General features: G+C 41.0%; 1 protein-coding gene across 1 annotated transcript; it reads left to right on the forward strand.

Annotated features, from left to right (window-relative positions):
• Positions 1 to 8,229: 8,229 nt before the first annotated feature.
• LOC103051158 (macrophage-expressed gene 1 protein) lies at positions 8,230 to 12,424 on the forward strand. Its single transcript, XM_007423078.4, has 2 exons — positions 8,230 to 8,314; positions 9,614 to 12,424. Exons 1-2 carry the CDS (start codon positions 8,292 to 8,294, stop codon positions 11,820 to 11,822), a joined length of 2,232 nt encoding a protein of 743 aa, XP_007423140.1. The 5' UTR covers positions 8,230 to 8,291; the 3' UTR covers positions 11,823 to 12,424.
• The last annotated feature ends 91 nt before the right edge of the window (positions 12,425 to 12,515 follow it).

Raw genomic sequence — 12,515 nt, forward strand, 5'->3', positions numbered from 1 at the left:
GATGAAATCGTTTTGGTTGAAACTGAAATAAGGAAATGCTCCAAACTATTATGTTTGCATGGGAATGATAGTAATAGATTAAAGGCTGGAATTGAAACAAATTATAGAAGTGTTACTGTACAAGAAAAGTTACTGAAAAGTAAGTAACAAATGCTGTGAGAACACTGAAAAATAGTAAGGCTGTAGTGTAGATAGTGCAATTGGAAAAAAGGTTAAAATATGGATGTGATTTGTTTACACAGTGGCTGGGTAACTTGTTTAACATGAATCTGAAGGTTGCATCTGTAGATGCAGTTTGATTGCTGTATGCAGGAAGGGTGGTATAAGACGGAAGTAAAGCATGTCTGAGAAGAAATAGGATGTTTAATAAATGGTTCAGTATTGATCAGGGAATAAAAGGATGTGTGAAATCTCCTTGATTGTTTAATGTATCTGTAGACAAATGTGGAAAGAGTGTTGTAGTGATGTTAGGGCTATGTAGGCTAGGGACATGAATGCATGCATACTTCTGTATGCAAATGATGTTTTGTTGTTGTCTGAGAACCCAAAAACTTGCCTTTCAGGACCAGTATAGCATAAAGCTTACACATGATCCCATTCCTTTCCCTGGACATCTTGATGATGTCTTGTAATATTACTAAGAAAGATCCCTAGTATTAGAATAAATGAATGAATCCTCCTTCAACAAGGCAGAGAAGTGTTGAAAATCTTAGTGTGTCTGGGACAGAGGGTACTGGTTGACCATGTGGCTGTGTGTCAAGAACCCTTTAGTGGGTAACAGATAAGAACTGGCAGTGGGAGGGATGACATTTGCTAAAGTAGACAATGAGATGAAATAAAAAATATCCAGCTCAACTGCTGATGGTGTTAGTGAAGACCATGGCCATGATTGTGGATGAAAAGAGGACCTGAGACCTCTATAAAGAATGTATATTCTTTATACTTTCTTAAATTTGTCTATAAAGAATGTAAAACACGATATTATAGGGGAAGAGTCATCAAAGTAACTTCAGGTATTGCCTAAGAGCTAAGGATGAATTAACTTACAAGACGTGTTCCTGAGCTTTTGTGAATGATTCCCACATTGTTCTGCAGAATGGCTATGTTGCTTTGCTGATACTGCTGGATTGTCCTGCTTCTGCTTACGTCACAGTATTGTTTAGATGTCCTCAATTCTACAGGAGAGTATAAAGAGTGGCTTGCAACTATGTAATATTGGTTTTGCTGAGAACAGTAGAAGAAAAACAGCAAACAAAGAACACGTATTAGTAAGGCTATGATGATCCTATTAGTCTTAGTTATCTATGAAGATAAGGTGACACTAAAGTCAGCAGCTGCTAATTTGGAATATGTACATACAGCCTGGGTATTATTTTAAACAATTGATTGCTTTGGAATTTTGCAGTCTGAGTTTGTTTTATCTTTGTAAATTGCCTTTTGGTTTTTCAATGCAGATGATAGATTAATTAAGAAATGCCTACGGAATCTCTATTGCAGACCTTTCCAAGGTAATCTGCCCGCCCTATCCTCAAAGCCTTCCACTGAATCAGCCAGAAAAAAATCCAGGTCTCCCTTCCAAAGACTGGAGGAACCCCATTCCTATCTACTAAAGGTGGATAATTATGCATGGAGAGCCATCACCATTGAATGATTTTCATTTGTTGTGGATGAAATTTATAGTGGATTAATAAAACCACAAGACATTTCTGTTTTGGATCTCTGTTTCTGATTACACTGCTGGTTAGATGCTCAACAAGATATATGCCAATGCTTGCAGTGGGTGTTAGACTACTTTGCCTAAGGATCCTTCCACGCTAATAGTCCGTAAAATTGTAATTTTTTACAATTAAAAAAAATGTACATTTGTTGTGTCTGTTTTCCTTTGGTTTGGATGGAAGAAGCAATGGAGATGGAAGAAGCAATGAAGAAAGTCAGAAATCTTATAAAAGGAAGACTGTTCTCTCCAGAATGCTTTGTCTCAGTGTGATGGTGCGATAACATTCTCATTTGGAATCATCTTAAGAGACCTGAAGTGATTGTTTAGGACAGTTTTTTAAATAATCGAACAGTAAATAGTACAAAGTACTTTTTCTTTTCTCTAGGCTAAAAAAATCAGGATTTTTTTTTTTAAATCCTGGAAAAACACAGTAGCAAAGTACTTCTCTATCATGCCAAGCAAAGTGTGTGGATCATGTGTCTGTGTAAATCATTAGGAATTGAGCTTTACTCAGAGGCAAAATTGCTGTGGTGTCATAGTAGTGCACATAAGACTGGAGTGCAGTAATCTCTGAGATTAAAGGAAGGGCAGAAAATTGGATTCTATAAGGCAGTCAAGAACTGCAAAGCCAAAAGCAAAAGCAAAATGAAACCACATCTCAGTTGTTCTCAGAAAAAGAGAAATAAACGGAAGGAAAGTAGGTATTAAGTGTTTCTTCCTTTGATACTGTCTATCCTTTCATGGAAGTTTTGGGATTGACAAGTCATTTACAATTTAACTAGCATGGCAGGTAGTGATCAGGCCTGGTAGGGAGAGAGCCCATTAATGTTTACCTGGGACATCAATGGGGTTTTCAAGTGACCATTAACTGTCCCCATTTTACTCTGCCATAAAACTGATTCCTTGCTTCCTTAGATAGACTACTTTAGAGTTTCAAGGTCAGCTGTGCTTGGTTAGTTCATGCATGTATTCTAACTCTCAGCACAGTGTGGGCAACTCTGCTCAAATGTTCAGGGGATGTCCAGTCATAGAAGTGGGGAGTGAGGTTCAGAATATTCCCAAATAACGCAAGTATTGGGACTTAATTAATTAATTAATGAGGAATATGCAGAGGAAATGTCACCCACGTTCCTAATTCTTTTACAATAGTTGCAAACTGGTTACTGTCCTTCATTAAAGGGGCTGAAGAGGCAAGGCCAACAACTGGGATCAAAGGACATTCCTAAGAACATCAGGGAGCTCATACAACAACTGGATAGATTCTGCCATGGTTGTAATATTTCTTTGCTTGAGAAATCTGAAAGTTGGGGGTGGAGGGCAAGACTTGGACCATGCTAGGAACTGTTATGTAAATAAAACAAAATGGATTATTGCCCTGATTCATATGCATACACACTTGCATACCCAGCATGTTATTACCATTTATTTATTGCTAAGAGTTCTGTGGCTCTTAGCAATATATATGAAAAAACAAGAAACAAAACCACTCTTATAATAAGGGTGCCATTCATTAGGGGCAGGTGCAAAGTAACTGAAGGCTTTATCAAATAGCCACATTTTTATGGTCCTGTGGAAACCCAAGAGGGAGGAAGCAGTCCAGATGTGTGAAGGCAGGCTGTTCCACCGAGGAGGATCACCACTGCAATGAGCAATGTTATGCAAAGCACAGGGAAGGAGTAAAAATTAGTCAAGGACATTAAAGGCAGGAGATAAGAGAAAAGGAAATTAGCTATGTCTTGTTTACACCAACACCATTTACTTCATCCTGCCTATCCCTGCAAACCATCCTTACTTTCATCACATCCATTGTAGAGAGTTACAGAGACGATCTTGGAGAAACTATGCAGAGATGGCTGTACAACATATACCCCATCATCCTTTAAGCCTGGGAAACAAAGAAAAGCTTAGGAAGAAACTCAGACCGGCTCCACCCTAAATCCTTAAAGTATAAGGGGGAGGGAGGGGAAAATGCAGCCGGGCTTTCAATAAATATCACTCCAGTCAGACCTGTCGAGTGGATTCCTGGCTTGCCCACCTTGAAGGGCTGCCATCTGTCCACCACTTCATACGTTGCCTTTCATTCTTTCAACTTCTCACCTCTCTCTTTTTGAGGATCTTATTAATTCCATCCCCTGGTGACTTTCTCAGTTTTCTCTTTCCTCCTGATCCATCCACTGTTCCTTCATAGATGGGCATTGCAGTTTGATCTCACACATTCTCTCTATATGACCAAACCAAACACTTGCAGGTAGGTTCAAGAGCCAGATATACTGTGTTTTCGAGACAGTTGAGATATAGGTAGAGTCTGAGGAATTTTCTTTGCCTTTTTGATGTGATATGCCTATTTTAGGGGTTATACAATTTTGTATTTATTTTCCAACTCAAAGTTTTGGGAAACTGTAGAAAGTTTTCAGCAATCAGGAACAAAAGAACTCCAAGGCCCACAAAAACTGGATGTGGAAACCATACGTTACCATCTTCGTTTTAAGGTATAACTAAGTTTCAAACAGTTTTAAAAACAACTTAAATATTCCATGGTCAAATTAATACTGTTATATAAGGCATGACATAAGTGTGTGGAGCTCCAAAACAAGGATGAGTAAGAGCTACTTTATTTCTGTTTATGTGGAAATACAGTACAGCCATGCATGCGTTATTCCGATAGGAAAAATGGCTAACTGTTCAGTTTTAATGAAGACAAATTCTGTAACTGTTCTCTCTTGACAAGTTATTAAGTATTTGTTTTCAGTTTCACTCTTTACACAAAACTTATGCTTTGTTCTGATATGAGATGCTGTCAGGCTATGGTGACTATTTTCGTCAAAACAACCCATCCACTTCAAAATGCAAGCTAGATACTAGACAACAGCCTGATTGTTCCATGGGCTTGTGGGCAGCTCTGAAAAATGTAACAGAACAGCCTGTTATGGAATCTGGTAATAATCTGCAAGAACATCAGATGGGCACCGAGAGTGCAGATCTTGAGAAGGTCAAGCTGAGGTACAGAGGTTGCCTTCATCCACAAATCCCCACTCAGCATTCTGCCTTTTGTAGGAGCAAAATAAGCACTTTTTGAAGTCCAGCAGCATGACATGGTAGCCCTGGATCTGAAAGTGCAGTAGACAGCTTCAGTAAAAGATTTCTTTGGGTGGCCATGCCAACGCCAACTTCTTTATTTTCCAACCACGATGGTAGTGTCCAGGACAAACACAAGCAGAACAGTTACATAATTGGGTCTTGCACTTTCAAACAAAAATGCTACTGTCACATGATGTCAGCACATTTCAAAAGAGTAATCCCCACTCACAGAATTACGGCATAGTTAGCAGTTTCTGATCCAGAAACAAAAAGTCCAAGCATGGAATAGGATGGTGCTGAGAAGGAGACTCCTCTATTAACACAGTGCAGGTATCCAAAGCCAATACAGAAGCAGGAGCTGAATGTCAGAGCATGCAAGCATAGAGAGCACATCTTCACTGTTCACTCCTTGAGAACCATCTCTTAATTGTAATTTGGCTTTTCTAATATAAGCATATGTGACAATAACTGTTTGGGAATGTCTACTTCAATACTAATAAACTAATCAAATGCATTTATTTCCTGGCAGCTATAGCTACAGGGCTAATTCCTGCTGGTTAACATAGAAGATAGGCTAGAATTACTGTATTATGCAATTCAAATTTAAATTAGTCCAGCCTAATTTAAATTGGAAACCCTAACCATGTGATAGAGCAATTCTGCCCCACCTGGTCTCTTCTAGACATGTTGGGTTTCAGCTCTCATTTAATGGACTTCAACACTTAGAATGGCCATGATAATGGGAGTCAAAGTCCAACATATTCAGAGGTTAGAGAAAGCTATGATAGGGAACAATTCTCTATGAAAGGGAATATTCCTCCTGTGGTTGGGAAGGAGTTTTGTGCAGAAAACTAAATTGGATTTTAAAATAAAAGATTATTTTTGTAGAATCTGTCTAAGAGCATAAGAGCTCTGATGACACCATCCAATTCAGCATTTTCATTTCTTACTATACCTTTCAGATAGTTCTAGGAAGTTCAGAAGCAAAGCAAGAAAGACAACAGCTCTGTCCCACTGTTGTCCTCCCCCCACATTTGTTATTCAGAGGCACACTGAATACCATTGATACTAGTTTCTCTGACTTTTGTATAAAACTGTTTGGGCAGCCAAACTTCCCTGCATGTTGTGGCTGTGAATTCAAGATATTAAATATGCCTAGCTTGAAGTTTTTTATTTTATTTTATTTATTTTTTGCAAGTAAATACACAGTTTTATTAAATATACACAGATGATTAACTAATGTATGGGATGTGTTCCGAAGGGTTTCTCCCCACCTGAGAGGATTATATGAATATTATCAGGATGGTAATTTGCTTCCAGAATGCCCTTCTACTTGGACTTTTTGGCCAAGGAATTCCTGGGTGTCTGCTTCTGAACCTCTCAGCACATGGTAAAAGACTCCAGGCATATTCCAAAATCTACAGATAGTTCATGCAGAGCGATGGCCAGGCCAATAAACAAAGAATTCCCAAATGTACCCACTGCCCTGTCCCTGTACTTTGCAGGTAAAAATAGCAGTGGTGGACAAGCAGTTCGGAATGATATAAACTGTGTGAATCTCAATGTTTCTGTATGCAGATAAAGTGGACCTTCATACCCACCAGTCAGTTGTGTCAGTAGACTTACGTGACCTCCAAGGTTTGCAGAACTGGGAGTGGGGGAGCAAAGGAAGAACAACTGAAGAGCAACTTAAAGTCTAGGTGAGCTCATTCCCTTAGGAATGCTGACTACTATAGTACTGCTTAGGAAGATGTCAAAGGATTGATAAAACAAGAGAGCAAACATTTGCTAAACAAATCTCTGAAGTTGAAGGGATTTAGGGCAGTAAAGCAGCTGGGAGCTGCTGCCATGCAGTAAGCAGAAGGGGGAAAAAGTTTCTGGCAACTGTGCAGTAAGGAAAAAACATCTCTGTAACAGTTCACTAAAAGTTCAGGTGTACACCACCCCAGGTGGAGAGCTAATATTATAATTAGCTTTAGTAATGACTGCACAGTAGGGACGTGTGAAGAGAGAAGAAAGTGTGCAGATGCAGCTTGTGAGTTGTGTGCAAAGGGTTAACAGTGCACATGAGCAAGAATCAGGGAGTAAATGATGTCAGGCAACTGAAAGTGATCAGGATGGCACATGCAGGTGTCCCTTTAGTATCCATCAGAAGTGTAGGTGTAGAGTCAAGGGCAATGCAAGTCTACCCGTGGACTGAGAATTCCACACTCTGCGCAGCTTATCACTTTGCGGCTGAAGGATGTACAGTTTATGACTTTGTTGTTCACTTGTTGTAAGAATGTAGAAGAACTCTGTTGACTTGTGAGCTTTTGTGCCTGCTCTGGACATTATTCCCGGGCACCTTACTCTGTGCAGAATAAATACTTTATTATCTCCACCCTGGTGTGTTTATTGGGCAAAATTGCATGCCAGGCTAGAACCCCCCCCAGAGTGCCTGGGACAACACAGGGCCAACCACTAGAATGCTTTCAGATAAGCACAAGGAAGGAATCACGTGCTAGCTTTCCAGAAGAGGGATCCCACCTGTCAAATTCTTCTCTTGGGCATCAGTACTAGCCCTGGTTAGCTTTTACTCTCTAGGCAACTCTTCAGGGTTTGTTTCATGGACTAATAGTCAAAAAGTCCAAAACTTTATTTCACTGTAACGTGAATCTCAGTCACCTTTTCTGTATCTTAACAGCTCTATCTGTGCTCATACATCTCTATTCCAGTCATTTCTTGGATGTCTTGTTAAGTACATAAATAATAATTTTAATAAATTTAATAAATAATATTTTAATAAATAACGTGAATCTCAGTCACCTTTTCTGTATCTTAACAGCTCTATCTGTGCTCATACATCTCTATTCCAGTCATTTCTTGGATGTCTTGTTAAGTACATAAATAATAATTTTAATAAATTTAATAAATAATATTTTAATAAATAACGTAAATAACAGTCACCTTTTCTGTATCTTAACAGCTCTATCTGTGCTCATACTTTTGTTCATCTCTATTCCAGTCATTTCTTAGATGTCTTGTTAAGTACATAAATATGTTTTGTAAACTCTGGGGGAAGAAAAAAGGAGAAAAAGAGAAACATGAATTTACCCATAGAATTTGCAAAGTATAACATTTCCGTAGAATAAAAGGTACCCATTTGGTTAATAATTCCTCTTTGCCACAGGTGGATGACTTTTATGCCCATTGCAGAGATTATTTACATTGCAAGCAAGTTGAAAAGGAAATTATGCAAAAGATGGGGGGGGGATAGAAGGGACTTTTTGGAGAAGATTTCTGTTTCAACTTTGCTTGAAAACTGCTGCCTGAAATCAGATGATGTATGACTCATTCTCAGGGTAGGGACAGGCCCATTCTGGTTTCAATTGTCCAATCCTATTGTAAGGAATAATCAAAGTTCCTCTTTCCTCCTTCTTCATCTGCTCCTTTTTTAAAAATCAGAGATAAACTCAACGAAGTAGCTGAGAGTTCCTTTGGTGGGAGGAAAAAAGCCATGGATCTGGAGAGCCAAGCAAGGTAAGGAATGGATTCAAATGAATTTTCCAAAGTCTATATGCAACCCTATTAAGACCTGTGAGAAAGAAATCAAATTCTCCCCCCCCACCCCACTTTAGCAGGAAGTCATTTGTTTCATTCTATCATCACTTATCTTAAACAGCTATCAAAGCATATGGCTAAATTATAGTAAAAATGGGCTTACCTAGAAAGATTAAGACTGAACAGAAAGAATCAGGAGTCCCCCACCCTGGCCCAAAATTAAATAACTAAAGACCTGGCAGGAGGGGCCAACTTTCCGTAAAACCAAAAATCGAATCATAAAAATATTTCTTCCCGAAGAGATCTACATTCCAATTAGACAATACCAGATAAAGCAAACACAGGAAACCCCAGCTCAGCAGGGTGCCTGACCTTAAACCCCTCCCCAGTCAATTGCTCTCCAGTCAATTTCACTGGCAGTGCTCTCTGCTGGAATCCCGGCTAAGGACCTTTTCTAAGAAATCCTAGGGGGCGGGTTTCGCTTCGCCCCTTTTAAGGATCTTCCCTATAAGAGGGGATTCCTGGGAAGCCCGCCTTGTGTATCTGACTCTCAAAATAAAGTCCTCTCTCCTTCAAGCAACCGCCTGGGTGTTTATTCCCAGCTTGGAGATGAACCTCGTGAGTTTGCATTCTAACAGGCCAAAGTGTTCGGGAGTTTTGCAGGGTTTTAAACATGCCCAACCTTTGTTTTGGAGGTCAAACCCCTGCAGATTTTCTACTAAAACTGCTTCTTCCTTGCTGCTATTCCACACCCCACCACCATCACCCACTCTGTCCGTGCCATGTAAAGCATTCTCAGAGGCAAATGGGCACAGGGAGGGTAAGTCTCAGCAGAAAGACAGAATGAAGTCATAACTTGGGTTTGTCACAGCTTTTTCAATTAAATAAAAGCAACCTGGTTAATATGCATTATAAGAAGCACAAGTAATGCTTTAGTATATATGTATTGCAGCCATTCATCTTTTTGCAGCAAAATGATATTTGAAAGAGTTGGATTATATATTAATTTCTGCAACAATGCTAAAAAAATTTTTTAACATCAGTTGTGTCTATCATGGGTAGACCCATTTGTGTACATTTATACTTCAACTGAATTGTCACAAATTGTAATTGTAACTTTTGGTTGCTACCTTATCTAGCTTTCTCTCCCTCTAGCATCTTTGCCTTTGGTGATGCTGGCTATCAGTTCTGACATTTGGAGAGCATCAACTTGGAGAAGGCTGGCTGAAGTAATAACAAATGCTCTTTTAAGTAATGAAACTCTTCCCTATTTTTCAGGACAGTGCAAGTACGTGGCCTTTTTCCTTCCCCTGCCATGGCCTTTTGGCTCTGGCCTCTCTTGGTGTTGCTGAGCGCAGAGGGTGCAGGAGCAGCAGATCCAGGCTTCAAGGCTTGTAGACTTCAAGGTCTCAGTGAAAAGGTGCTAGAAGTGCTACCTGGAGGTGGCTGGGACAACTTGCGCAATGTGGAGATGGGAATGGTCATGACCCTCAACTACTCCCAGTGCCGGACCACTGAAGATGGCGAGTACCTCATTCCCAATGATGTCTTTGTAGTGCCCCTCAAGAAGAGCACAGTGGAGATCCACTCCGAACTTATTGAAAACTGGCTGACCTACACCGATGCGTTTTCCGAATCCATCAATGCTGAGGCTTCCTACCTCACAGTGCTTAATGGCAAGTTCTCCACTGGCTCCCAAGAAACCAAGATCCACAATGTCTATGATGAGACAGTCACCACAAGAGTGCAGGTGCGGCATCACATCTATTCTGTGAAAGCTCATCCCTCCTTCACTTTCCACAGGGACTTTCGTCATCAGCTTGTGAGCATAGGCAACCAGCTGGAGAACAACCAGAGTCGGACTGCTGAGTATCTGGCGGAAATGTTGATATTAAACTATGGCACACATGTCCTCACAAGTGTGGAGGCTGGAGCATGCCTCATACAAGAGGATCAGGTGAAAAAGAAGTTTTTGCTGGACAATGAAGCTGAGAAAGCAGGCATCACTGCCTCTGCATCTGCTACTTTTTTCAGCAAGGTCAATGTGGGAATTGGGGCCTCCATGCAGGCTTTGAATAATCTGACTAAGGGCTATCTGGCAAATACAGTAAATTCCAAATTGGAGAGCTGGGGCAGCGTGCCCTTCTATCCTGGCATCACCCTCCAGAAATGGCAGGAGGGCATCCCCAACGGTTTAGTGGCTATAGGCAAGTCAGGTTTGCCTCTGCCATTTTTCATCACCCCCGAGGCCTTACCAGAATTGCCAGAACCTACAGTCCATCGAGTGGCCACTACAGTGGAAAATGCTATCCGCCTCTACTATGCAATCAACACCTATCCGGGCTGCGTCGAGCCCAGTTCAAAGAACTTCAACTTCCAGGCCAATGTTGATGACGGCTCGTGTCAAAACCTCAGCACAAATTTTAGCTTTGGTGGAGTCTTTCAGGAGTGCCAGAGTGTTTCGGGCCAGGACACAGAAAAGCTTTGTCAGGCTTACCGTATCCAGAACCCTCTGACTGGCGGCTACTCTTGCCCAGAGAACTATTCGGCTCTCCTGCTGCATGGAGAGCAACGTACAGCCAGCCAGCCCAAGATGGAGTGTCGTAAGCAGTGCCATTCCTGCTGGCTTGTGTTAACCTGCTGTAAGAGAGTGTGTGGCGTCCACTACTACCCCAGCACAGTGAAGTTCAATGCTTATTGGTGTGCTGCCACGGGTCCAATAGCTCAGAACACAGGGTTTCTCTTTGGAGGACTGTACAGTGCTGGGAATGAGAATCCAGTGACTGGCACCTATACCTGTCCAGCCTACTTCTTCCCCTTGGTCCTATTTGATAATCTCAAGGTGTGTGTCAGCAATGACTATGAGATGGGCTCCCGCTTTGCAGTGCCCTTTGGTGGCTTCTTTAGCTGCCAGTCTGGCAACCCTTTGGCAGGGTTACGGAAGGGGCAGAGCCCTGGAATCCTCCAGGATTTTTTCTACCAGGATTCCCCTACTAAATACCCCATGAAATGTCCAGCTGGACATAGTCAGCATAAGGCATACTTGAGCGATGGGTGTGAAATTCTCTACTGCTTGCAGGCAGGGACACTTTTTGCTCAGCAGTTGGCTTCCATCAAACTCCCACCCTTTCTGCGCACACCATCCCCAAATGCCAGCCTTTCTGAAACTATCCTGGTGCACTCTGATGGTAGCCAAGCCTGGGTCAAAATACGCCAGAATGGAAGCTGGATGCTGGCTAATGTCACAAATGAGAAGGAAATAGCTCTCCTTTTCCAGGGACACGATAGTCTGGGACTATCAAGCGGGGCCATTGCTGGAATTTCCATGGCAGTGGTTGCAGTCGTAGTGTTTAGCTTGGTTTTTATCATCTTCAGAATCCGGCGCTACAAGATCAGAGGCTACCAAGAGGTGACAAATGAGCATCTAGTCAATGACTCTGAAAACTATGGAACCATAGCAACATCTCCAGAACTTAGTGCTGCCTGAAACATATTTTCATCTATACTTTAAAGTTGACATGTTAATTTCCAATTGTGAGGAGCTGAATCTGGGAAGTGGGAGGGGCAGAATAATAATGGAGACTTGCGCAGAGGTTGGGGGGAGCAAGCATTAACGGTGGATGTACATAACAGTGTTTGGCCAAAATGATGATAACCAACTTCCAGAAAAAATGATTTGCTTTGAATTGAGTGAATGCAGGTAAAATCAGCAATTTGAGAGGAGATCAGTTAAAAGATCTAGGCTTTATAATGAATGTCCAGTTATATGAATGAAAGAAAATGAATTCAGATGTAACAGTATACTTTTTTGTTTGAGCAACTATAGTTCTGTAGTTGAAAGAGAATAGATTGTGCTGACATAAGACCAGATGGGGAAGAACTGAAAAGTAATTTTAGCAGACTGAGGCATGATTTAGAGCAAGAACAGCTCTTGCAGTAGTGCACTGAGAACTCATTTTTATTTATATGTAAGGGAATTTACTTTTTATTGTACCTTGACAGTCATCACTTGATGCATCTTTTAAAATCAGACAAGCAAAAATGCCAGGTAGAAGCAAGCTTCCTTTGGCAGTCACTCAATAAATCCTTCGCCAATCTAATAAATTCTGTGTTACTGTTGTTGTTTTTTTTAAAAAAAACACTTCGATCCCTTAGGTGATGATTTTTCATCACTGCCTTA

The sequence above is a fragment of the Python bivittatus genome, unplaced genomic scaffold, assembly GCF_059951505.1.
Source record: "Python bivittatus isolate LINGU-HERP-01145 unplaced genomic scaffold, Pbiv_v1 ctg000480_np1212, whole genome shotgun sequence".
Lineage (NCBI taxonomy): Eukaryota > Metazoa > Chordata > Lepidosauria > Squamata > Pythonidae > Python > Python bivittatus.